This window comes from Canis lupus, chromosome 17 (assembly GCF_011100685.1).
Source record: "Canis lupus familiaris isolate Mischka breed German Shepherd chromosome 17, alternate assembly UU_Cfam_GSD_1.0, whole genome shotgun sequence".
NCBI classification, from domain to species: Eukaryota; Metazoa; Chordata; class Mammalia; order Carnivora; family Canidae; genus Canis; species Canis lupus.
This window is the reverse complement of record NC_049238.1, coordinates 6,524,895-6,551,056: the sequence shown is the minus strand read 5'-3', so window position 1 is coordinate 6,551,056 and position 26,162 is coordinate 6,524,895. Positions and strand designations below refer to the sequence as shown.

Here is a 26,162-nt window from a genome sequence, read left to right as displayed (position 1 = left end):
GAAGCATGCTCCACGCAAGGAGCCTGATGTGGGACTTGATGCCGGGACTCCAGGATCAGGCCCTGAGCCAAAGGCAGGTGCCCAACCACTGAGCCACCCAGGTGTCCCAAGATAAATTTGTTTAAATTAACTCTACCACCCTCAATGTAGGACTCAAACTCATGACCTGGAGATCAAGAGTTGCATGCTCTGCTGACTGAGCCAGGCAGGTACCCCAGAAAACACTCTTTTAAAACACCAGAATCTTAAAATCTGATAACGACCTTTATAGTAAAAGTTCTTGAGAAACAGTGCTGTTAAGAAAGAAAATAACTTACTGACTAATTAACAGGAGATCAATCTCGGCTGGGTCAATTAAATCAATATATGGAAGAGCATCCATTCCTTCTAGGCCAGGGTGGATCCCGCAGTCTAGCTGCAGAGACAGAAGAAAGGATTACCATCTCCTACACGTTTTATTAACACTTATTTAATAGATAATATTTAAAACAAATCCTTGACACACATAATTGAGATGGACTGTATACAGTAACACCTGCAATGCAATTCTTACTAAACATAGCAAATCTGGGGTGCCCAGGTGGCTCAGTTGGTGAAGTGTCTGCCTTTGGCTCAGGTCATGATCTCAGGATCCTGGGATCGAGCCTCACATAGGGCTCCCGGCTCTCAGCGAGGAGTCTGCCTCTCCCTCTGCTCCTCCCCCAACCTGTGCACATTAGCTCGTGCTCTCTCAGTCTCTTTCTAGTAAATAAATTCTTAAAAAAAAAACATTGCACATTAACAATTCTAACTCCCCAAATATAAAATACGGCTCACAGGATACCAGGCACCTTCTTTGCAGCTAGTTTTCGTAGTCACTCTAACAATGCACGAACTCTTTTCCAAAAACTTTGATATGAGAAGATGATGGGCATTTTGTTTACATAGATTTGCTACTACCGGCTCTGGCTACTGTGAGAAACCAATGATCAGAAATGGGAAACTTACCAGATTAGGGCAACTGAAGTATTTTTCTTTTTAAAGATTTTATTTATTTATTCATGAGAGACAGAGAGAGAGAGAGAGAGAGAGGCAGAGACATAGGCAGAGGGAAAAGCAGGCTCCCTGTGAGGAGCCCGATGTGGGACTTGATCCCAGGACTCCAGGATTATGACCTGAGCCAAAGGCAGACGCTCAACCACTGAACCACCCAGGTGCCCGAAATTCAAGTATTTTAAGGCATTAGGGAGTGAGTTCTTCAAAGTCAGTCATTAATGAGTTGCCAATTCATTTTGGGGGCATTACTACCCCAAAATGACTGATACAATAAATGACTACAAAGACAATACCTGACACGTGCCTATTCTTCAACAATGGGAAAAAGCAGAGAAGTGGAATCACAGAACACGATGAGCCACTGACGTGCCTTTCTAGCGAGGACTGTGTAAATCATTGCTTCTAAACCCTCTTTTAGATAAGGAAACAGGTTTAGAGGAACAGACTGCCTTGCCCAAGGTCAGCGGCCCTGATGTAAACGTCAGTATCTAAGCTTCCAAAGCAGGGCTCTATCATCCCAGGCTACATGGGGCTGGCTGGAGCTCTGTGTGTTCGAGCATTCAGTTCTTTGGCTCTCTTCCACAGGGGTCAGGAGGGAAGTTAGGTTGGTGCGACCCCCCAGAAGTGAAAGGGACCTTGAAGAAGCAACAGTTCAGGAGACATAGTTGACAATCTTACAATTTTAGAATACATCTTCTCAGCTTACCTACTGTTTTGTCAAATTACTTAGCCCTAGTGTATATTATTTATTCACAATAATGTTTTATAGCCTAAGCTACATATACCAACTATGACACTTTCCTGGGCGCTAAGGAGAGAACCACAGTCCTGGAAAAGATCTAACCCCAAAAGATCTCTTCCCCTGGAAAGGATCTACTAGTACGACAGAGCCATACTATTAACCTGACTGCAAAATAATTACCATTATTTTTCTTCCTTTGAACTCCAGGATAATACATGATCTTCCTACTTCTTGTCCAGCGCCACTGCAAACATAAGGAGAGAAGAAAAGAGGATTAAAAACAAAGTCAAGCCCAATAAATCCAAACCTTTTTACAATTTAAATTATGCCCCATTTGATGACAGCATTTATCTCATGCAGATAAGAATTCGAGAAACGACAAATATAGGGAAGAACAGTAACAATGTGGGAAAAGATGGAAAGTGATCCTTGGGAGTTTTCGGGACTTTGCAGCTGCTAAGATGGCGAGATGAGATGGTACAGATGCACGAAGCCCGCAGTGAAATTCAATCTTCTAAATGTTAGGGTTAAATCATGAGGTAATGGAAATGAAATCTCAGTTATGTAGATTATGTGATCATACTTCTAGGATCAGCATTTAAGTTGTAAACCCATAAGCACTTCAAAACTCTTTCACGGTCTTTAAGAGCCTAAGACGCACTCACTACATGCTTCAATTTCAATAGATTTATTTTATTTGTAGCTGTGCCTGTCACTCCCTTTCCCCTCGAGCTTGTTATTTCAGGATCCTGGATGCCCTGGATTTCAACAATTGTCCTTTCTTCTTAAATGAATAAAACAGCCTTAATTTCCAATTATCACTAGATGCCCTTGCAGCTGAACCTCAGCTGTTGCTGCAGCCCCTCACCTTCTCTGAGGTCTTTTCCCACCTGCCCTAGGTAATGTTTCACTCACTCATTCAACACCAAGCACTGTACCCTCGGTGGCTCAGATGTGGAAACGCTAGTACCTGGAGCCTGATCTCAAGGAACTCAGCCCATTTATGAGGGGACACACACGAGATGGCTCCATCCCCAATTGGAGATCCTGCCGCAAAGCAGGATGCTGATAAAGAAAATCAAAGGACCCTGGCGCTGCCGTGACCTCTGGGTCCCCCACTTTCACTGGCCTGCAAGGCAACCTCTGAAGTGTCCAGGGCTCAGTTCTCTCTGCCACAGCAGGTGTTTCAAACTTTGTCCCCATTCCTACATTTCCCAACCTCCTATCTCCCTCTTCACTTGCGGCGGGGCCTCCTTAGCATCAAAACAGAGGGCATGTGTCATTTTCTCAACGTCAACCTGCCTCCATCTGGTCTCCCTCCAGTTCTCCTGTGGTGACACAATAGAGCTCTTTCTGTTCAAGGCTGATCCTGCCACCAGTGTTCTCCACCCTGCACACTCTGTGCTCCAAGGACCTGGCCACAGCCAGGCGAACACTTCCGTTCCTGTCTACTTTAGCATCACAACTGAGGCGTGCTACAGGTTTCTCACCCCCAAATTAAAATCCCTGCATTCTAATTTCCTTTCCCCACCACCACCTCCCAGGAGAGCTGTGCACACTCCCTGCGGCTGGTTCCTCACCTCCTCTCCCTCAATTCACCGGTCGGTTTCTGCCAACCACTCTTCTGGAACTGTGCTTGCAAGGTGGCTCGTTGTTGCTAAGTGCAAATCGCCTTTCCCATCCTTCTCTGGTTCTCGCAGCAGCTTGGCACCCCTAGACCCCAGTCACTCTCTGCGCGCTTCCCCCTTGGCATTTCTGCCTCGTGCTCTCATCCGTCTCCCTGGTTCTCCTCTGGAGGTCCCTTCGCACTCAGAGGCCTCTGGCCACACTCCAATGTTGATACCGCAAAGTACTCTCCCTGGCCCACTTCTCAGGTTTCCTGATCTTCAGTCTCACGTTTTTGACACAATCATGATTCCCAAGTCTGTATCCGTAGCCCAGAGGCTTCTGAATGGCGTTTAGGTGTCTCTCCTGGGCTAGCACACAGACACCTTAAATTCAAATGCGCCAAACTCATTTTCACCTCAAACCCCTTGTACTTGCTTTTCTCCTGGATTATCCCTCAGATACTGACATGGTTGGCTTCTTTGTATCCTTTGGGTTTCAGTCCAAATGCCACCTGCGAAGGCCTCCTTCTGACCCCTCTTTTCATTTGCCCTTCACCAACTTTATCGTAACATAACTACATGAAGTTACTCTACCTATTTATAGTTTCTCACCATGAAAATGAAGGCTCCATATGAGCACAGGCATTGTCTATTTTGTTCATTATTTAGCTGCAGTACCTGAGATGCACTCAATCTCAACAAATACTTCCCAAGTGCCTAAAAACTCCTCTAAATTTTAACCTTGGAAACATTATGCTAAGTAAAAGAAACTGAAATTGGTCATAAAAGGTTGCATATTATATGACCTTATTTAAGTGAAATGTCCAGAATAGGCAAATCTGTAGAGAAGGAAAATTAGTAGTGGCCAGGGACTGGGGATGTTGGGGGAAATGGGAGTGACAGGCTTTCTTTCTGGAAGGACAAAAATGTTGTGGAATTAAACAGTAGTGATGGTTGTACAACTCTGTGAATATACTAGAAACCACTGAATTGTACACTTTCAATGGGTTGTATGGTATGTGAATTATATTTCAATAAAGCTGTTATAAAACAAGAGAATTCCCAAATTTATTCCAAATCTGCCCCAGCTCCCTAACTCGAGTGAATTCCATGATCGTTTACCAGTTGCTCCATCTAGAAATCCAAGACATCCTTACACTCCTCTCCACAGCTGCCCCTTCCAGTACATCTGATGAGCTACGAAACTGTAAAGATTTCAATTCCTTACTCTCTGAAACCTACTTCTTTCCAACTCAACTTTCATTTCATTCATTCCAAGCTCTCACTGCTTTTTACTGGGATTATTTCAATTCCATCCTCCTGGATTCTCTCCACTGAATCCACTCTTATTCATCTGCTTACCCTGCTGATAGGAGTGATCTTCCTAAACACAGCTCCCACTGTATCTCATGGATGCTTAAACCGTTCATTGGCTCTCTAGAACCGGCGTGAAAAGTGCCCAAACTCCTTAGTAGGTATACAAGCCGGTCCCTGGGTCCCTTTCCCACCTCATCTGCTCATCTTTCAGTCACAGCCATGAGGAAACTGGCCACAACTACGACCACTCTCTTCACATGTGCCACTACTGCTGCCTGGAACACCCTTGCCCTACACTATTTTTAGTTCCTATTTATCCTTTAGGGCTCAGCTCACCCATTCTATTTCCCAGGATGCAGCTGTTAGCTTTCTCTTCTTAATTTGCTAGAGTGTGTGCCTCTCTGTTTTCTTCTAACATTCCATTTACTGAGCACCTTCTATGATCTTCAAAGTAAGTGTGGCTATATTATTTTCACATGAAGAAATGGGTTCAGTGAAGTTGCTGCCAGGAAGTGACAGAGCAGGGACTGAATTCCACGTCTGACCCCCAAGTAAGGGTCTCCTATTATTCTAAACTATCTCTCCGGAACTTCTCACTTTGATCTGCAATTCCTTCCAAAAGGGTGAATTCAGTTAACTCGGCGCTCTCTTAGGTGCATCTCCAGTGCCCAGTGCCACGCTTGACACTTGCTCAGTGTTTGCTGCCCACAGGAAGAGAGGGTGAGCGCGAGATGAGTGGTGGAAACTTGTGTTATGTCCCCAGCAGGTGCTCAACTAGGCCCTACTGATGGATGTGTAGATACTGCCCACCTTTTGAGGAAAAAAAAAAAAAAGCACAGGTTAAGGTGACGTTGACTCCTATCTACATGTGTTTGTGAATTCAAATTGCTCGCCTACAGGAAAAGGGGGGGGGGATGGGAGTGACGACAGGCTTTCTTTCTGGAAAAAGAATTTTCTCCACAGGTCTGCTTTCCGGATCTGGAGAGAGTGTTTCTCCGGCAGACCGCCACCTCCACTGAAAGACGAGCCCTCCCACGGACAAACGCGGGCTGAATTTCTGTCAACATCTCCGCTCTTTCTCCTCTCCGTCTACCTTCCTTATTCTGCTAGGGTCTGAAGTCTGGACCTCAAAACTCATACAGCTAATGGATTTCCTCTTTCCCGTCTTGGCAAATGTCAAGTCCTGGAGGAAACAATAAACAGCTTTAGTTCTGCTTCGCGCCGCCACAGCCTAATCCGGGTCCTCCTGTCATCCCGCCGCCGCCAGCAGCACCGCTTCCCCCAGCGCTTCCACTCTAGCACCGAGGAAAGCGCCCAGAGGCCCAAAGCCATTCTTTCCCGCCGCCAACCCCAACATCCTCTGCCCTGAGATCGAAGAAAAGCCACGTCCCGCTCAACCCAGCAGACCCGTTCCGACCCACGTTTCTCCGAACCCCTTCAGCCTGAGAGGCCCGGCCCGCAGCGGCGGAGCAAGGGGCGGCTCCTGAGGCCTGCGGGCGAGGGGACGACCGGGGGGGCGACCGCGACGGGGGGGCGACCGCGAGGAGGGGGGCGAGGCCGACCCTCCGGCCGCCGCGCCTGCCTCTCACTGCTCCCAGCTTCACTCCCTCTCGCGCTGGGCCCTTACAGGGGTCGGATCAGCAGCTGGTCACTTTCCTCGGCGGGAATCGCAGACATCTCCGAAATCTGACGGCGAAGCGGGGGTGAGGAGCAGGCGGCGCGAGTCTGCGTAAACAGAAAGCAGAGCCACGGGGAACCTGAGGTAGAAAACCCCATCCACCAAGAGCACAACTTCCGGCACTCCGGCGCCCGCGACACCAGGCTCCGCCCCTCGACTTCCGGCCGCGGAACCCGGGTCGCGAGGCTCCTCCCCCAGCGGAGTCCGGAAACCGGGGCGGGGTCACGTGTGCGCCTGCGCGGTGTCTCGGAGGCGGGGCTCGGCGGGCGGGGCCGGGGGCGCCGGAAAAGCTGGCGCTGGATTAGAACTGGAGTGGCTGCCCCGGCGTCGGTTCCCGGGTCGGTGGGGGTCTGACCTGGGTCGCAGGCGGCCCCAGGGGCGGGCCGGCGGCTGCGAGGTGAGAGCCGAGCCGTGGCCGAACCCGGGCTGAGCCTGGCCGGGAACGCGGGAGCTGGGGCGGCGTTGGCGGGAAGGCCCGCGGTGGGGCGGATGGGTGGGGCGGCGGGGGCCGCGGGGTCCCGTCCTCCCGGGGTCGGGGACCCGGGCCCGGAGGCGGCGCGGGGCGGGCGGCGGGGCCGAGGAGCGGGCCGGGGCCTGTGGGAGGATGCGGTGCCCCCGTCCCCGCCCCGGTGCCCGACCCCAGCTCGGGCTGGGACTGCAGCGCCCGTGACGACAGGTGTCGGGGTGCATCGGTCCCGTCTGCCGCGGGGCGGCTTCGCGAGTCGGGCTCTGCTTTCTGGGGCGGAGAGGAGCACCGCCCCTCCGCGCCGGCCCCCGCGGGGGTGTCCCCCTGCCGCCCCTCCCCCACCGCGCCGGGCGGGGGGCGCCGGTGTCGGGTCCGCTGTCGCCGTGCGCACCTGCACCTGCACCTGGCAGGCGCCGCTCAGCCGCGCGACAGGCGCGGGAGGCCCGGTGCGGTCTGGGGAGAGCGTGGGCCCGGCTGTCTCGGGTTCCGACCTCGGCCCCACCCGCGATTAGCCCCGCGGCCTCAGCCGAGTCCCCTCGAGTTGTGGCTTCTTCCTTTGAAAGGGGCTGTAATACTGCAGCCTTGCTGGTCTCTAGCGCGGGTTGCAGGCACACACAGCACCCGGCACTGGACGGCGCACGGCAGGTGTTCAGGACAGGAGGGTTCTTGGATGTCATCTTCCCAGAAGGTTCTTTGGTTCATTAAGCATGCCCTCCGCCAGCCCGTGCCAGGCATTGGGTGCACCGAGATGCAGGACCTAGCCCTGTCTTTGAGGAGCTGGGGGGGAGGTGGTTCTAAGTAGGCGGATGCTGAGATCAAGGTGTATGCTCAGGCTGCGGAGCATGGGCCCTTAGCCCAACCTGGAGAGGTCCAGCCCAGGCTTTCTGGTAAAGAAGCAGCCTGGACTGAGTCTTGAGAGGTGAGTAAAGTTAGCTGAATGAATAAAAGGTGTAAGGGCACGCAGACAGCATGGCAGGAGCAGAGTAGAGCGCATGCTGAGAACCTTGGAGAAGCCTCGTGTTCTTTACGGATTACTGTGTGAAGCTGAATGTGGAAGATGAGACTACAGAGGTAGATAGGAGCCCCCCGACATGCAGGACCTTGCATGCCCTGGCAGAGAGCTTTGACTTCAGTCTCTCACTTTGACGAGCCAGTGAAAGATTTTAAGGATGTTAATGGCGTCAAATTTGAGTTTTAAAGAAATCATCCTAGCTGGGGCTTGGTAGTAGATTTAAAATGGTGAGGAGTCCTGTTGGGACGGACGTGGATTCCTTATAGGCAGGCCCAACTTTGTGTATCTGTGCATTGTTATGGGTTGAGGATCCACTGCTTTCATCAGCTGATGAAAAAGCATTTACATACAGCAAAAGTCTAGCGATGGCATGTATGGATGAGAGAACTCTTCTGGTGGCATATTCAGCAGATATTAGTATTTTCTTGGATGTGGGGCCTGGAGGACATGTCAGTTGAGGATTTCCTGGTTTCTACCAGAAATAATACAATTTACTGAAAGGCAGACGTGAGGGGTGGAGCAGATATGGAAAGGAAGGAAGATGAAGGGTTTGCTTCAGGCATTTTTGCATTTGTCAAGTTTGGAACATACAAGTGACAATCGGTATCTTTGACCTCATTTTAGTGCATGAATAATTTAGAGACAAGAATGATTTCCTTAAGAGCATGCATCAAAATAGCAGCAGAGGGGTGCCCGGGTGGCTCAGACAGTTAAGCATCTGCCCTCAGCCCAGGTCATGATCCTAGGGTCCTGGGATGGAGCCCCACATCCGGCTCCCTGCTCAGCGAGGAGCCTGCTTCTCACTCTCCCTCTGCGTGCCGCTCCCCCTGCTTGTGCTCTCTCTGTCAAATAAATAAATAAAATCTTAAAAAAAAAAAAGCAGATATCAGAGACTTTAATAAATGCCTTTCCCTCCCCAGCTCCTAGATTGGTGATAGAAAGTCTTAAGGAGTTGCAAAGGCATGATAGTACCAATGGGGTGATTTTCAGAGCTTTCTAGTATTCCAGGGATTTTTTTTGGAAAGATTTTGTTTATTTATTCATGAGAGATACAGAGAGAGAAGCAGAGACATAAGCAGAGGGAGAATCAGGCTCCCTGGAGGGAGCCTGATATGGGACTTGATCCCAGGATCCTGGGGGTCATGCCCTGAGCCAAAGGCAGATGCTCAGCCACCGAGCTCCCCAGGTGCCTGACCCATATTCCAGGGATTTGAAGGGATGCTTCAGGATTTCACGAGCAACGGATTCAAATTTTATTTTAAAATTGTATTTAAAATTGTTATATATGTGTGTGTATATATATATATATATATATATATCAAAATGTGCCTATATATGTGTGTGTGTATATATATGTGCATACTTAAGATATAATGTTATTAAATAAGCTACACACCAATATTTTGACCCATCAGAGATTGCAGTTTGTGTAGACCTGGGAATAAGGCTCTCTTGCCATCTTGTTCTGATTGAAAAGCATCCCGTGAAGGCTCGGTGGTCCATGGCAGCAAATGAACCCCAGTATAGCCTGCTAATTCGTCTCCCTCTTTTTACTTGTATCCTCTGCAGCTAGTTCTCTACCCGCAGCCAGTCGTCTTTCTAAAACAAGTCTGATCCTATCACTTAACTACTTCTTAACGTCCCCTCAAGTCTTTTGTTAAACCCAAAATAAACCCCAGCCTTTTGTTGTGGTTTGCAAGGCGTCCCATGGATCTTTCTCCTTGTCTGTCCCTGTCCCTCCTTCCTGCTCCCATGAAAGCCACATTGGCCCCTTGCTGTTCCTTGCAGCAGGCATGTGCCCTCAGGACCTTTGCACTTGCCCTAGTCTCTGCCAGAAAGCTTTTCCTCCACATTCCCATGGCTGCCCGCTCTTCCTTCTTCAGGTCTCCTTATTGTTCACTTCCTCAGAGCATCTTTTTCTGTCTAAAATGCTCACCCTTCCTTCCATCAGTTGCAAATGTTGAACCTGCTTATTCTGAACTTGCTTTTGTTTCCCTCATATCAGTTGTTTCTAACAACGCTTTTGTATTTGGTTTTCTTGTCAGTCTTTCTTGTTCCTCTGAAAACGGGCTCTGTGAGGTCAGGTTAGGGGCTTTATCTGTCTCATTCACTGATGTATCTCCAGCACCTAGAAGGTGCTCACTGGATACTCAAGAATGAGTGAACAAATCAGATTTTCTTGCTCTTCCACAAATTAAGCAAAAACATAAAAATAAATTCTATGAAAAAGCTTGGGCTTGGGAGTTAGTCTTGGGCAAATGGCCTAAGGCCAGACCATGGTGAGTGGACTGAGAGTGGGGTCTCCAGTTAGAGTGGGAGAAACTTCTTATGAGAGCAGGGACATTTAGTGACCACCCCATGATTTACCCATTCTTCTTCCTTCATCAGGTACCTTGTTTTTCTGAAAAGAACTGACCGTGTCAGAATGAGAGGAAGCTCTCTGCGCACACTGCCATCTGTGAGGCCTTTGAAGACAATAAAGTAGTATTTGTTCTACGTAAGTACATTGCCTTGCTCCCTCTGTAGGATCCAATCTTTGGTAAAAATTTGCTAGGCCATCTTATTCATAACACCTCCTGAAAGACGGGTCACAGTCCCCTCATCTATAAATGCAGATTATAATCTCCCTTCTATAAGCCCCCAGCATAATATGCAGCACAGGCTAGAAACCCTTCTGGAGCAAATGAATGTGTCCCCAGGTTGTTGTGATGATAAAAGTGACACGATGTATTTGGAAGCATTTGAACTATGATATGTTCTGCAGGTTAGTCAATATTTCTTCAAGTATAATAGATGTGCTCCTATGAAATGGGCAAGGATAAATTTTGTTTCCAGGGCATCAATTATTACTTAAAAAAAAGATACATGTCAGACTGACTCTGGAGGTCACCTCCTTCCCTGGCTTTATGGGAGAGCTGGCACCTGGGCATGTTTTTAGGTCAATTTATACTTCAGGATAGCTCAAGATGTTGAGAAAAATCCACAGTTCTGAGAGGTATCTCTGTGTCTTCTGTTCCAAGCCCTCCCAGTCACAGAATGTCAACCTGAGATGGCAACAGAATCTCAGTATCTCAGTTGGTAAATTAACATGCAACCTGTTTTACTAATGTCTTGAATTGATTCAAGAGAAGCAAGGCACTTGAGTATTTTGAGAAGTAGATGACGTGTGTCTGTTACTCCCGAGAACCATGCCTTTCACACCCCTGGGTATGATAAGAAGGGTTCAGTCTTTTTGGATCATTGGGTTAGATTTTTCAGCTTTATTTTTTATTTTTATTTTTTTAAAGATTTTTTTATTTCTTTATTCATGAGAGATGGAGAGAGAGAGAGGCAGAGACACAGGTAGAGGGAGAAGCAGGCTCCATGCAGGGAGCCTGATGCAGGACTCAATCCCAGGACTCCAGGACCACGCCCTGGGCCAAAGGCAGACGCTAAACCGCTGAGCCACCAGGCATCCCAGATTTTTCAGCTTTAAAGAGAAAGAAGGAATGAAACAATAGTATCCAAAGGAAAATATTTCTGCTTCCTGTAGGAGGAATACACCTTGGAGCGGGAAGGAATGGATGATTTTTATTCCTGTTATGCATAAAATGATTTAAAGTTGTTTTTCTTGCTGTAACTAACCACCATTTGTTCTTCTAGGGCAGCTCCTTTGGATCAAGCTATGGTGAAAAATGTTTCGGAAAGGCAAAAAACGACACAGTAGTAGCAGTTCCCAAAGTAGTGAAATCAGTACTAAGAGCAAGGTAGGGGGATGGAAATAGGAGCAGAGCCATAAAGCAGCGAGTGTTTTGTTTCTCTTGACTGATTCTGCATAAAGGATACTAAGCATGGCAGCCCTGTTGATAATTCTTCAGACTAGGTGTGTGACACTTATTTTTTGCACTAGAGACACATTCTGTGCCTGATTTAATTTTATTTTGTTCTGGAAATTTTCTAAGATTCCTCATGAACCTAGATGGGCCAGGACATATGAATGGTCTCACTGAAACACTGATTTTTAAAATTTTTGACGTGATCAAAATTCCAGGCCATTCAGGGGCTGGAGCTCTTGAATTCTTGAATTGGGTTTGCGGTGTGTGCTCATGACTATAATTCTCTTAATAGTGAGTTGGGAGGCAGATGCCATGTTTAGGACTCTAGAAAAACAGAGCACACGACTACAAAGTGTCCGCAGCGTCCTACATCCTCATCCCTGGACCCAGTCGGTGGTTCTCACAGTTTTACTCCTACATTTTCCACCCTGTGAGCTCCCTGTTCTAAAAGACGAGTGGGTGCAATGCCAGGATGTGGTGAGGCAGGGGAGGAGCCGATGGCACAGCACAGAGGAGGTGCCCTCCTGCTGGGAGATGCACCCCTCTGGCCTGTGGCCACCAGACTGAGTCACACACATTGGTCAGTGAAGACACACATGACTGTCACGTTTCACTGAGCTGGGATGCTCCTCGCCAGGAGCACAGAAATTTGACATTTTAGGAATCTTGCCTCAGAGTGGGGGAAACTGAGTTTTCCCTAAGGTTTTTGAGCTGAAGCCAGTCAGGAACCTCCCTGCTATTAGCTTTCGGGCCCTTGCATGAAGACCTCAGCCTGGGAAACTGATCAGGCCCACCTCTGGTCTTCTAGATCAGAGAATGGATAAAGGGAGACCTGAGGACTCCTGCTGGCGGAGTAGATTTTCGGAGTCCTAAGGCAACTTGCTGATGGCTTGAGATGCTAGCTTCAAGCCTTGGGTTCACCTGTGAGTGAGGGCCTTACCTTGGGGGTGCTGTGACCGCCCTGTGGGCTGGAAGCCAAGTCATGACCATTATGTTTTAGGTTGATGTAAGCTTTGTTTGTTGTCTATTCTGAATGTGGGAAAAACCAGACAGTGTCCCCTTCCTGTTCTCCTGGTTCAGAGAGAGGCTCACTGGGCACTGGTGGTGTCCAGCGTGGGGAGTAGTATGGAGCACAGAAGCTCAGTCTGTTACGTTCTTCGGGGCTTGTGCTCATCCCATATGTCAATCTCAGTTTGTAACAACATCTCAATTCCAGCTCCCTTCCCCTCGCCCGTTGGATATGTACAGAATTTCCAGGGTTCGGTACCGCACAAAGCATCATGGGGAACGTCTCTGTGCGTACAGCACTCTTCTCATTTCGCATCATACTCTAAGAAGTACAGGTTACAGAAAAAGGAAAAAACATTTAAAACCTGTGCCATTTTTGCATTCCCCTTGATTCACTTCTTGAACATTGAAAAAATCTGAGTCCGTTGCACTTTTAAAGTCTGATTTTGATTTGAGGTACAAAGACTAATGTTTTGAATTAGAGGCATTCACAGAAGGTCATTTCTGAAGAAAGGAAGCATATCTGGAGAGTACAATTCTGGAGAACATACTACGCTAACGTGTATGGTTCTTCGTGTTTTGCTTAACAATTTTGTTGGTTTTCCTTTGCAAGTCACACCGCTGACCGTGCCCTGGTCTGCCAGTGGGCCTGAGTGTGACCGTGTGGGCCGGGTGCTGGTTGGCCTCCACAGAGGCGTGGGGAAGGGGGCCGGAGGCCTGGGGCAGAGGTCGGGGCCATTTCCTTGGTGTTCCCCTTGGGGAAACCACTTCATGCCGCTTGTTTTACTGTATAGAACCATACTCCCTGCCTGCTTTCTGCACAAGGTTCAGGGGGAGTCATGTGAAAGCGAGGTGCTGATTTTCACATACAACCGAAATACTGGGCGGCTTACAGGGAGGCAGGGGTAGTAGCCTTGGTTTACCCTGGGACCGTCCACACCGCATTTACCTGATGTCGTGTTCAGGGGAGGGCAGCTGGGATTTCCTCTTTTTTGGAGTTTGCCATAGAATTTGACTTTAGAAGATAATCTGTCCTGGCCTAGTATCTGCCAGAGCCATTTCTCTGCTCTTGTACGTGTTGACGCCGCTCTCATAAATAAGTGGTTTGAGTGTTTGCTAGAGAATTTGAGAGAAGACAGTGCTAATTCAGTTTACATTTTTGTTGGTTATTTCTCAGTCTGTAGATTCCAGCCTTGGGGGGCTTTCGCGATCCAGCACTGTGGCCAGCCTCGATACGGATTCTACCAAAAGCTCAGGTACAGAGAAGGGTTGGACTTTGGTTAAGGCTCTTAGCTAGTGTTCACATAGCTTGACCAGAGCAGCGCAATAAATTCTCGCATACCAGGGGGTTTTCTCCACTGTGTCGGGCAAGAGCTTCGGAAGGGCTCCGGGTCTGGTGGGACGTGGGTTGGTGTGAAGCGGTTGGTGAAAGCCGCCGCCTTGGTGGTTTGCTAGTGCCTGTGGGCAGCCTGCTCTGAACGGCTCTCGAGTGAGACTGCGTGGAAAACATCATGGTAACAATTGAGATGTTTCTGAACAGCTTCTTAGGATGTGCGGTGGCCGAGTGTGAAATACGTTGGCACTACGTTGTTCGTTCGTGGGGTGTAGGAGGAGCCTCTTGCCGAGTGAAGGGGTGGAGCCGCGGGCCCAGAGATTCCTCAGCTAGCAGAACTCAGAAGCACCTGGTGATTGCGGGTAGCATCCGTCACAGGCCCTCGGAAACGTTCACGAAGCCACCGGAAATACGTAGCTCCTCAGAAATCAAAAAGTGACTTCTGACCCAGGGCAATAAACAGCTGGTGTCTAACTAGAAATATAAAAACATACTCATTTTCCTGTGTGCAGTCTTTCCACTTGTCCCTTCGGGACCACAGACTAGTCAGTCTGTGAAGAGTGAGGATGAGGGAGGAGGGGGATGAAGAGAATCCCCACATGATGTACAAGAGAATATAGTAGCTAAGGTCTATTATTTTTGCTTCCAGATGCCTTAAAATATTAAAAATGTGGGCATCTTTCTTTACATAAGCATTACCCAAAAGTAACCACCCGCTACATTCCCTCAATGTGGCAGATACCGTAATGCGCTCTGGCAGCGGGGCCCTGGCCCAGTTCTCCAGCCCCTTGCCCTCCGCCATGTAACCCAACATCTGTTCATGTTAAAGGATTTCCTGTCAGGCATCATTCCATCTGCATGAAAAAAAAAAAAGATTTGCTTTATTTTTTTGACTGGTAGACGTAGACCAGGTTTGCTGAGTCAGGAAAACAAGTGAATAGTGAACATGGTGAAAGAGGGAGAAGAAACCAAAAAAAGCTTTAATATCTTAATATATTGTAAAGGTACCCGATCATTATCTAGTCAAAATTCTTTTTTTTTCCTGTGTCTTAATTTATTCTTATTGAGATTTTTATACATTTAGTATATTGCGAGTCACTGAGGAAGAGGTTAAATTCCAAGTTCTTTCCTGTTCCTTCAAGTAATCTTGCATTAAAATGTTTTTATTTTCATGAAAGTTAAGTTCTGTTGATACAGCCTGTTTTTTATTTGCAAAGGAATTGAGGACATGTTGTAACGCAGATATTTCTTTTGAAGTCTTACCCTTACGACTTTTCTTTCACCTTTAGGACAAAGCAACAACAATTCAGAGACCTGCGCGGAATTTCGAATAAAATATGTTGGTGCCATTGAGAAACTGAAATTCTCTGAAGGAAAAAGTCTTGAAGGGCCTCTAGACCTGATAAATTATATAGATGTTGCACAGGTAAAAAAAAAAAATTAAAATGTTCTAGAGAATAAGTTCGTGGCTCTAGGGAAAGATGTTCCACTGTTAAAATATTGACTGAGCACTGTGATCATAGGTGGTTCGAGGTGCCTAGAGACTGAGTCCCAGAGAGAGCAGAGTTCTTCTCTTCAAAAATAGCACTTTTCACTTTTTTTGGGAGCTAACTTCCTTGTTCAAATGAGGAGCTGAGTGCAGGGATGGGTTATACACCATAGTTTTTTTGTTTGTTTGTTTGTTTGTTTTTTTTAATATATTGGGAGCCTTACTGAATTTCCATTGAACTAGTCACCGCTCTTTAATCTGCCTCAGAGTGCTGTTGACCTGTCAATTCCCTCACACCCTGTTAGCAACAAGCATTAAGGTGAGGTGAGCTTCATAAACATATCCCAGTCAAGAAGATTAAAAAGAAAATAACCATGAAGGAAAACTAAGAATAAAAACGGAGACAAAGCAAAGATCTGTACCCTCGCCAGTGTGGAAGTGCATAAACCATAAGATGGGAAATTGCTTCCTGAGTTCCAGAAAATGAGATTGCAGGTCTTTGTGTTTATTAGCAAAGGGATATTACCACCCTGGAAAGATTCCTTTATCAGTTCCTAGAGCGCTGGTTACTCTTCAGGCTGTTTGGTCTGGTAAATCATGGAGAACAGGATCACTAAATACCATGCTCCCTGCCCTCACAAAAGCAAAGGAAGTCTGTCCTGAGGGAATCAGCCAATTGCATGTGCGTTCCACAGAGACCACTTGGGAGTCTGGACTTAGACAGTATCCCAGTTGGTTTGGCACCAATCATTCCAGACAGTGTGCAAGAAACACCTCACCTAAGTATTGCACTGAAAGATTGCTAATGTTTCCCCCCCCGAAGTGCACTAGGATTGTTTTCATCCCGTTCGGGACTGCTCAGTTTCTCAGGTCACCGTAGACTGTGGGCTTGTCAAAATTCCCTTCTTGCTAAGAGCGTTAGTATTGTTGCATCTTTGGATTCTTGGAATGCTTGAACCCTACCTACTGTGAGAAATCCTGGTAGTCATTTGAGGACCCCCGAATCAAGGCATGCAGGCATAGCTTCTTTACCAGAATTTCTGTAACGTAGGCAGATGTTTCCAGGCTAAGATTTACAGGACGGAACATCTACTGATGGCCCTATCTTACGTACTGTGCATTAGACAAGGCAGGCCATATTCTGACTTTGGGGAAAAAAGTGGGCAATCTGCTAAGGAAACCTTCACATATCATTTGCTCACGGCCCCGGGATGTGGGGCAACCAGACATACCTGGCATCTGGGTAGGATGTAAAATGGCTGCAAACGGTATTCCCCGCTGCTCCGCTTCCTGATGGTTTCCTGTGCTGACATCAGCATAAGCTCTGAGCACTTTAAAACCTAAATACCTTTATTTTTCTTTTTTTTTTTTAAGATTCATTCATTCATTCATTCATAGAGACACAGAGAGAGAGAGAGAGGCAGAGACACAGGCAGAGGGAGAAGCAGGCTCCATGAAGGGAGCCCAACGTGGGACTCGATCCCGGGTCTTGGGGTGGGGAGGTTCTCCGGGATCATGCCCTAGACTGAAGGCGGCGCTAAACTGCTGAGCCACCCAGGCTGCCCTTTTTTTTTTTTTTTTATTAAAAGATTCCTTTTTTTCTTATGTAGATATTTAAACCTCACTGGGAATTGTGTGAGGCAGTTTGCAGTTAGGGCTAACATTGAGACAGATGGAAGTGAATTTTGCTCAGGTCTGTGGACCTGAAAACAAAACAAAACCCTAGTGACAATTCCTCTTCTGCTCATTTGAAGAACAGTTTTTGCCAGGCTGTCGAGTACCCCACATTCTTGAAAGGGTTTGGGTTTGGGATGGCTAGATACTAAACTGGACTAATCAGACTTAAGGAATGTGATGTAATTTTTAACGGAGCTCATGTAATTTATTTTTGCTTTTTTTTTTATTTTTTTATTTTTGCTTTAAAGCAAGACGGAAAGCTGCCTTTCGTTCCCCTGGAGGAAGAATTTATTATGGGAGTTTCCAAGTATGGTATAAAAGTATCAACATCGGATCAGTATGTAAGTAATAGAATTTGTTAGGGAAAAAGTGGGTTTCAGGTACTTGGGAGTCAGCCTGCTGAGAGCCCACTTGTTCTGTTTGTTTGCAGAACTGTTGGTTGGTAAACATTCCTGGCAGCTGGTCTTAAAAAAATGACCGATTTCTTGGGGTGAATGAATAGAGGCCTCCGTTTGCTTCTGTATCGTGGGGCCCTGGCCAGCACCCCTGCTGCTGGCCCCTAGTGTGGTTTCAGTGTAGGACCCCATGCCAGTGCAGAGCAGCTGTCAGCTTGGAAACTGGGCACAGAGAGCAGGATTGTGAACTTGGATCTTCCTCCTGTCTTTGTGGAATTTTAAGTGGGAAGGGCTAACCCTGAAGGATAACTGCCCCATAACTCAGCATTCTAGAATTTCCCTTTGGGGGAAAGACCTATCCAACTATTTTCAGTTAGCTCCGTAGATTGGCTCTGATGAAAGCCTCACATAGTAGATCCTGCACAGAAAATGTCAACATGTTAAAACAGTCACGGTCTTTCTTTCTCCCGACTTGGGCAGGATGTCTTACATCGGCATGCTCTGTATTTAATCATCCGGATGGTGTGTTACGACGATGGTCTGGGGGCAGGAAAGAGTTTGTTGGCGCTGAAGACCACAGACGCAAGCAATGAGGAATACAGCCTCTGGGTTTATCAGTGCAACAGCCTGGTGAGGTTTAAAGTTGTTTGGTTTTTATTTTTTTATTTTATTTTTTTTATTTTATTTTTTTTTAGTTGTTTGGTTTTTAGTCTCACTCATCAGGCGAGGTGGTAAAAGCAGAGGAGACTTCCGGTCTAGAAGAGGTGCTGTCCACTAGCATCTGATGCCTGGCAGAGTGTGGGTGACCGTCAGGCCCTGGGTCAGCCAGCGGTTCGGACCTGCCGCAGGCCGTCACCTATTTGGCCAGGGTTGGGCCTCACCTGGGCCATGATCTCCAGGTCAGGGCAGCCACAGAGCAGGTGAGGAGACGTGGTATAGCGCCTCCTGCTCTGTACGTGTTATCTCACTGACTTGTCACACTCCTTCCCAAGGGCCGAGTTCCTACAGGTTACCACGCACCTGCTTCTCCACAGGTGCGCTGGAAGGGGCCCAAGGGAGGTGATGTGTCCTGGGCTTCCCAAAGCTGTTGGTGTGTAGGTTTTTAAATTTTTTACTTTTTTAATATTTTATTTACTTACTCATGGGAGACACAGAGAGAGGCAGAGACACAGAGGGAGAAGCAGGCTCCCTGTGGGGAACCTGAAACGGGATTTGATCCCAGGACTCTGGGATCACGACCTGAGCCCAAGGCAGACGCTCAATCGCTGAGCTACACAGGTGCCCCAAATTTTGTTTTTTTTGGGGGGGCGGCAAAGTGTATTGAGCACTCGTGAAGTTTGGGGAGTAATAGTACGAGCTCCGCAAGAGGCCTCGAGACCAGAGAGGGTTGAGAGGGTTGCCCGGGTGCAGGGTCAGGAGAGGTGTTAGGAGGGTCAGAGTCATACCTGTTTGGTCACATTAATTCAGGAAGAGAGCGATGAAGTCTCTTACTGTGTTTTTTACTTCACATAGGAACAAGCACAAGCCATCTGCAAAGTTTTATCCACCGCTTTTGACTCTGTATTAACATCCGAGAAACCCTGAATCCTGCCCTCCAGTGAAAGCTGGCTCCATGCAGACGTGCAGTGGCTTCCGGTCTGGAGTGTTGAACTGTTGTGGAAATAGAAAGTGATCCCTTGCTCTAGGTTTTCTGAAGAGATGCAATGTAGAAAGTATTGATCATTTGCTTTTCTATTAAAATGTGTCTTATTACAGTTAACTCTCAATGAGGTTGTCTACTTTCTGGGACTAAAAAAGAAACCTCATCTGTTACTTTTATTTATTACTCTTGTTTTTAAAGTTTTATTAGAGTGAGTGAGTGAGCAGGGTGGGGTGGAAGGGAGAGGGAAAAACAGACTCCCTGCCGTGCAGGGAGCCGCATGTAGGATTCCATCCTAGGACCCCGGGATCACAGCCTGAGCTGAAGGCAGATGCTTCACTGACTGAGCCACTCAGGTACCCATCTATCACTTTTTTTTTTTTTTAAGATTTTATTTGACAGAGAGCAAGTGAGTGAGCATGCACATGCACACAAGCAGGGGGAGTGGCAGGCAGAGGGAGGATAAGCAGGCCCCCCCGCTGAGCAGAGAGCCTCATATAGGACTTGATCCCAGGACCATGACCTGAGCTGAATGCAAATGCCCAACTGACTGAGCCACCCAGACGCCCCTCATCTGTCACTTTTAAACACAACTGAGCTCAACACCTAAGTGTCACAGACGTGCACGCAGTCAGTGGGCAAACATAGAAGACTTTCTGAGGAGGTTGCACACCATCTATTGTGAGGCTCATGGCCCCACTGGCTGGGAGCTTGGGCTGCTGGTTTGGAACAGCAATGCTGCCAACTCAGGTCACAAAAAGCAAAACTTTGGGCAGCCCGGGTGGCTCAATGGTTTAGCGCTGCCTTCTGCCCAGGGCATGATCCTGGAGACCCGGGACCGAGTCCCATGTCAGGCTCCCTGCATGGGGCCTGCTTCTCCCTCTGCCTGTGTCTCTGCCTCTCTGTCTCTCATGAATACATAAATAAAATCTTAAAAACAAAACAAAACAAAAAGCAAAACTTTAAAAGTGTATTGTCAGGGTGGCATGCTAGTAAGCCAAAGTATTTACCTGAGTTCAGGGAGGAAAGATCACCGTGCGTATGAATAGCATAGGGAGAATCTCCTGTACAGTAGGCCAGTGGGTTTCTCTAAAGGGCCACTTTAATATGCAGTACTTATGGATTAAAAACATTAGAAATAACACTATGTCCATTTAAAAGTATTTTATTTTTTTTCCAGTCTCAAATGACTAGTTAACAGGAAGAATCAACTTATTGAACATGCTCTAGTTATAAATCACTGCATTAAAGACAACGAAAATAAGAATTGATTTAGGTTATACAATATATACAGTTGCGCTGCAACTAGATCGAAGTAATCAAGTGAATGAATCGAGTATCATACATCTCAGATAGCATTCCAAGCTGCATATTATTCTCTCCACCCCGTAGCAGATCACACAGGACCTAGGAGTCTGTGCACATGTTGGAGTCCTCATCCCTAGAAGTCAGATCTGATGGAAGATGGCATGCACAATGCCAGAATCCTGCAGCTAAGTTCATGAAAAGTAAACTTTAAATATAAATAGATATCTACAATGTTTTCCTTCCTCTCGGTTGGTTTTTAATTTGCAAAGAGCAAATTACTAGGAAAGGATGTTAGCAGGGAAGTTAATATAATTTCTCCTCTGGCAAGAGTAATATTATTTACTGCACAATAGCACCACCAAATTGTCAACTGGAAAAAATATTTCCTAGATATTTATGTACCAGTGAACCTGATAGATTAGTTTGGGACTGGTGTTTAAATGTTGGTGAGGATCAACTTTAATTCCTTAGATAGCTGGCACCAAGTAGTCAAAAGGCTGATTATAAGACACAGATGCAAGAGGACTGTGTTAAAATATACATAAGTGCACTGTGCAAAATATATCTGTTTACTTTCTTAAATCTAGAGAGAATTAACTAAAAGAAGGGTTCAAACAACGGAAATGAACAATTAGTGAAAATAGATGTAGTGCTTTAAAAAAAAAAAACAAAACCCAAAAACTTTAATTACAGATCTAACACATTTTTACCCGGAACTTTGGAGGGCAAAAAGCCATTGCCACACAACATCGTAAAACATTCCAGTTTGTTCTGTTTTCCTTTATAATAGCAACACAAAGTACAATGCAATTTAAAAAAAAAAAAACTGCCTAATAAAGACGGGCTGCTCCAATCAAATGTACCATTGTCACCATGCGATGAAAGCATCGCTGCCTCGCTTTCCAAGCCCAGACCTAAGCTTATCTCTTCACTTCTGGTAAAAATCCGAGTGGGCCTTGTAGGCCTATTTATTCTCAAAGAGTGCCAAAATGTCCAATATTCCTATTATGAATCTTATGCTCACAATTACTAAAGAGAGGTATGACAGTCAAGTTCATTAAACTAATGAATTCTGATTTATCACACACAACCTAACCCCCCACCCCCAGTAGCTTCAGTTTAAGAATAACATGATGGACTTTGGTCATGAAACTGGGATGTGTGTTCGGGAGTATCTTATTACCTGGGACCTACAGATTTCGGATATGCTCTTGATTACAAACAAACGGACAGATTCGATCTGTCGGGAGTATTCGGGAGTATCTTATTTGGGAGTATCTTATTACCTGGGACCTACAGATTTCGGATATGCTCTTGATTACAAACAAACGGACAGATTCGATCTCAAGACAATATAACTACCATTCCTGTTGGTATAGCATATAAATACAAGACACTAAATTGAGTACACATTCCCGGGAGCCGGGAAGGGAAGGCAGTGGTACACCCAATAGGAAACAGCAAGTGTGTGTGAACGTGCTAGCTGGGCGACGGAGGAGGGTCGAGAAGGTGAATTCCAAAACACCTAAAGCATACCAACTAGTTTAAAGAACTGTTTTGCAATCCATCATCCTTAGTTTTTAACCAAATTCAGGAAATGCAGGTTTCTAGAACGTGGAGCTGAATTAGCTATTACCATATGCCGTAATATAAACCATGGGTAGTTTTGCTAGGTAGGGTTGTTCACAACAGGCTACACGCACATGCAGGATACAATGAGAGTTGCAACCTCACAAATTAGGGCTGGAAGGTACAATGCTAAGGTGTAAATTTCCAAGTTGCTTTAACTAAACCTTGGGTGGATTCCAAAGGAAATCATTAAATGTATGTATGTTTAAAAAAGAAAGTCTTTAAGGTGAACTGATAGCATTTTTTTCTAGAAAGTCTGGGGCTGGGCTATTTCTAAAGCAAGTTTACTGACTTCCAAAGACAATTGCACTAGTGGTCACCGACTCTAGAATCGGACCGAGGAAAGGCTGGAAGATGTCTTTCTAGTACTCAAACACTTAGGTTTAGCTAAATCTGCAGAATGACGATCTTGATTAGTTAAAATAACTTTTCAGTTCACCTTTTAGGAAATTCAGTTTTTCCTAATAAAAAGTATGGCAGTTATTTCATGAAAACCACAAATTATAAAAACAATTCATTTACACATACAAGTTGCCTTTGAGCTTGTAAAAACAGAAGAGTGGCGTTAGAGAAAGTGGGCTACTGCACGATACATTTCATGAAACTGGTCATCTGGCAAGAGTTTTGGTACCAATAACAAAACAGGAACATAACTGTTAAAAGAAGTATTTTTGTTCAGTAGCAATTCAGTCAGCAATAAAGTGCACAAATGATACGGGAAATGCTCCTTTGCGACTGGGATCTCCATCGATGTGGCCAATCTGAAAAGAATCAAAGTTTATAGGTGGTTATAGAAATTCCAAAAGCAACTTTGAAGGACATTATAGCATTTGGGAAAAAATTTTTTTTCAGAGGAATTTGAGAAAGAATTACTTGGGTAAGACATCTAAACTGTTTTCTTTCTTTTTCCTTCATGCCCATTTCAAATACAGTTGACCCTTGAATGCATGAGGGTTAGAAGTGCCATCCCCGACCCCCTGCAGTTGAAAATCTGCATACGCAGAGCTTCTGACTCCCCAAAATCTTAACCACAAATAGCCCACTGTTGACCAGAAGCCCTACAGATAACAGAAACAGTAAGTGAACACATATTTTGTATGCTACCTGTATTGTGTGTACTGTGTTCTTCCAGTAAAGTCAGAAAAACTGTGAAGAAAATTATAAGGAAGACAGGGATCCCTGGGTGGCTCAGCAGTTTAGTATCTGCCTTTGGCCCAGGGCGTGATCCTGGGGTCCTGGGATCAAGTCCCACATTGGGCTCCCTGTGTCTCTGCCTCTCTGTCTCTCTCATGAATAAATAAATCTTAAAAAAATTAAAAAAAAAAGAATCATAAGGAAGAAAAAATACATTTAAGCACTATACTGCACGTATCAAAAAATAGTTCTGTGTGAGTGGACCCACGTGGCTCACATCCACATCATTTAGGGGTCAGCTGTGATGCGTGTCAACTGTGAGGAAGCGCTAGGTTAGTGGGTCAGGCATCTGCCTGGACATGCACGCGTAAGGGTCCTGGCTTCCCAGGGTGTTGGGGTGGTGGTGGTCAGGACAGTCATCTGGTTACTGCCCCCCCCCCACTTGCCTTAGAAACTGAGTGTCAGAAGTTGTTGCACAGTCACTGAAAGTGGCAAACATGTGAGTTGGCTCTACTTAAATGTAGTCAAGCATTTATGAAAGGTTTCAACAGATTCACTGATTTGGAGTCTGGGTAAATTACACACCGAGTATGATCTCAACCATGTAAATTATGTAGGTAAGTGAAAGTTTAAAAGAAAAATCACTGTAACATAATTGCTAAGATTTAGGAGAACTGCTGAGATGTTGGGCAGCATTTACTTTCTTCGCTATACCTTTCTCGATTTCCACAGTTCTGGAAACAAACAGGTATTTTCCAGATGGCCAAGCCCACTGGCAGGCTGGAGCCCCACCCTAAGCCAGGTTGTACACAAGTGTGGAAGCCAGGCCTGCTTCAGCTCTTGGGGCCACTCAGGGAGGAAGTTCAGGTCCTCACACTGTGGATGTTAGCGCCTCATGCCAAGGCCCACCATCCTCATTTTTAGCAGTAGCCTCTCACTGGGGGCCTTCTGTACCATCTCCCCTGTGGGGCTGAGGGGACTAAGGCTTAGTGACATAAGCATGCTGCCCAACGTCACCAAGTCTAAGAACTGAGTCTGGATTCTTAGGGTCATCAAGTGAAACACCACATTCATGCCATTACAGCTCCCACCTGGATGTTTCAGGGACTTCACCCTCTGGGTCAGCTTTCTGTGTGCCTCCCTCCACCAACAGGCAGTGTGGGGAAGGACAGAACCACCTCTAAGCTCAAAAGCTCACTCCAGACCCTGAGTGCATTCTGAAAACTGCAGCCCACGTTGTCTGCCCACCCACATGTAGGAGAATCCCACTCTGCAGGGAGAAATCAAGCCCACACAAAAATGAGTATACATGGAAGGGACGGCTGAGGGGCAGCACGGCCAGCGGTCCTGAGGCTGCACAGGCAGAGGGCCTTACCTGGGAGCAGGGCTCTCAGGCCAGGTGGGCAAGGATTCACCTCCGCCCCTCCCAGACACATCCCGGGCCCAGGCCCCCGACTCACCCACCACTCTTGGTCCTCCTCTCCATCCACGATAATCACATCCCCCTCAGAGAATGTCAGCTCGTCTGGGTTGTCAGCCACACAGTTATAGAGAGCTTTGACCCGCTTGGGCTTTAACTTGGTCTGTATTAGAGAAGAAGAAGGGTCAGAGGTGAGCATTGCTGGGGCACATCAGCTCCTGGGGCAGAGAATGGCGCCACTTTGTTTCCAGCTAGTCCTGGGGTCCTGAACACAGGCCCCGGAGCCCACAGGCAGGTGTAAAGATGGGTAGATCAGTGTAGCTCAGGGGTTGGGGGACTTCTAGGAGGCCCAGAGAAAAGTGCAGAGAGCGAGGAGTAAGGCTGCCTGGTGCCTAGGGTGCATGTGCCGAGGGGCCGAGCCCACCAGCTGGAGAGCTCTGCGGCTATGTCCTACCCAGATCCAGGAAGAAGCCTCCCTTCCGCCCGCCAGGGGAAGAGGGAAAGACCTGTTTCCTCGGGGAGTCTCCTGATCACTGCTGGCTAGAGCCAGGGGGGGCAGGAAAGGAGGGGCTCTTCCACTTACTGTCTGTGACTTCCTGGGCATGGGGGCTGGGGGCTGCAGGACTCCAGTGTTGGACAGAGGACCCAGAACTTCCGTTCCAGAGAGATCTGCTGCTTTAGGGTTAAAATGAATCAACTTCACAATATGCCCTCAGTCATAAAGCCATGAGTTATACACAATTAATATAAATGCCACAGCATCATGTCCGAAAGGCAGGTTTCCGGAGATTTTCTGATCTATTGAGGGGAAAGTCCCTCAAAGGCCCAAGAACCTGTGACTTCGTGCAGCCTCTGTAAAGTGTGCAAGGCATGTGAGTGTCATGGAGTGGGACAGATACTGCCAGCCCCTCCACAGATTTCTAGGTCCCTGCCCCGTCAGAGGGTGACAGGAATGCAGGACACAGTACAGAGCAGGCCAGGAGCAGGAGCGGCAGAGGCTCTGGAAGGTGGGGTGGCAGCTGGGTCTGGTATAGGGCTGAACATGGCTGGAAACGGCTCCCACTCTGCCCCCATGGAACAAGCAGCGGTAAACCCCAGGTCCAAAGGAAATAATTACCAGGTCCTCTCGGCTGGCCTTTGTTGATCAGCGGGGTTGACTTGTCAGCCCTACAAGAAGAGGAAAGTAGATTTACTGATGCCTGAGGCCCCAAAGACACATATCTACCTGCACCTCACTCCCCTTTACAAAGGAACCACCTGTGCTCAGACCAATGGTGAAGAAAACATAACACTGATCTTATGTATATTTTCCAGAAATTAAAATCACATGACAAGCAAAGGCCCCAGGACCCAATGGGTCCTGCCATTTGACTTCCATCAATGCCAAGACAGGAGTCATCACATTGACCCCCTCTGCCTTTAGTTGACAGGCCCACAGGAAAGGCCTGATCCTCCAAG

General features: G+C 47.0%; 4 protein-coding genes across 15 annotated transcripts in view; 1 reads left to right on the top strand and 3 right to left on the bottom strand.

Annotated features, from left to right (window-relative positions):
- Positions 1–6,539, bottom strand: part of CPSF3 (cleavage and polyadenylation specific factor 3) — a 39,505-nt gene extending 32,966 nt beyond the window's left edge. For all 3 annotated transcript variants that reach the window (XM_038560742.1, XM_038560743.1, XM_038560741.1), the window contains exons 1-3: positions 6,329–6,539; positions 1,958–2,021; positions 318–415 (exon numbers count right to left, since the gene is read on the bottom strand). In XM_038560742.1, coding sequence (XP_038416670.1) covers positions 318–415; positions 1,958–2,021; positions 6,329–6,477 — 311 coding nt within the window. In that variant the 5' untranslated portion in view covers positions 6,478–6,539. The remainder of the gene's footprint in view (positions 1–317; positions 416–1,957; positions 2,022–6,328) is intronic.
- Positions 6,540–6,601: 62 nt separating this feature from the next.
- On the bottom strand, positions 6,602–7,522 carry LOC106559871 (proline-rich protein 2-like). Its single transcript, XM_038560644.1, has one exon. It carries the CDS (start codon positions 7,520–7,522, stop codon positions 6,602–6,604), a length of 921 nt encoding a protein of 306 aa, XP_038416572.1.
- On the top strand, positions 6,619–19,301 carry ITGB1BP1 (integrin subunit beta 1 binding protein 1). Its single transcript, XM_038560750.1, has 8 exons — positions 6,619–6,776; positions 10,246–10,354; positions 11,500–11,603; positions 13,858–13,936; positions 15,303–15,439; positions 17,428–17,520; positions 18,055–18,204; positions 19,087–19,301. The coding sequence occupies exons 3-8, from the start codon at positions 11,532–11,534 to the stop codon at positions 19,156–19,158; spliced, it is 603 nt and encodes a 200-aa protein (XP_038416678.1). The 5' UTR covers positions 6,619–6,776; positions 10,246–10,354; positions 11,500–11,531; the 3' UTR covers positions 19,159–19,301.
- A 1,061-nt stretch (positions 19,302–20,362) lies between these two features.
- The window catches only part of ASAP2 (ArfGAP with SH3 domain, ankyrin repeat and PH domain 2), a 173,440-nt gene continuing 167,640 nt past the window's right edge, over positions 20,363–26,162 (bottom strand). For 5 of the 10 annotated variants that reach the window (XM_038560732.1, XM_038560737.1, XM_038560738.1 and 2 more), the window contains 4 exons: positions 25,822–25,871; positions 25,288–25,379; positions 24,745–24,867; positions 20,363–22,911 (listed from right to left, as the gene is read on the bottom strand). In XM_038560732.1, coding sequence (XP_038416660.1) covers positions 22,837–22,911; positions 24,745–24,867; positions 25,288–25,379; positions 25,822–25,871 — 340 coding nt within the window. In that variant the 3' untranslated portion in view covers positions 20,363–22,836. Of the gene's footprint in view, positions 22,912–24,744; positions 24,868–25,287; positions 25,380–25,821; positions 25,872–26,162 lie in introns of those variants that run through there. The other 5 variants (XM_038560734.1, XM_038560740.1, XM_038560736.1 and 2 more) reach the window with 3 other exon arrangements.

Excerpts from the sequence above, each read along its gene's own strand:
- LOC106559871 (XM_038560644.1), bottom strand. The coding sequence starts at position 7,522 with ATGACATCCAAGAACCCTCCTGTCCTGAACACCTGCCGTGCGCCGTCC.
- ITGB1BP1 (XM_038560750.1), top strand. The coding sequence starts at position 11,532 with ATGTTTCGGAAAGGCAAAAAACGACACAGTAGTAGCAGTTCCCAAAGT. Across the intron at positions 15,440-17,427 it reads ATTATATAGATGTTGCACAG|CAAGACGGAAAGCTGCCTTT; the intron begins GTAAAAAAAAAA and ends TTTGCTTTAAAG. Across the intron at positions 17,521-18,054 it reads TATCAACATCGGATCAGTAT|GATGTCTTACATCGGCATGC; the intron begins GTAAGTAATAGA and ends CGACTTGGGCAG.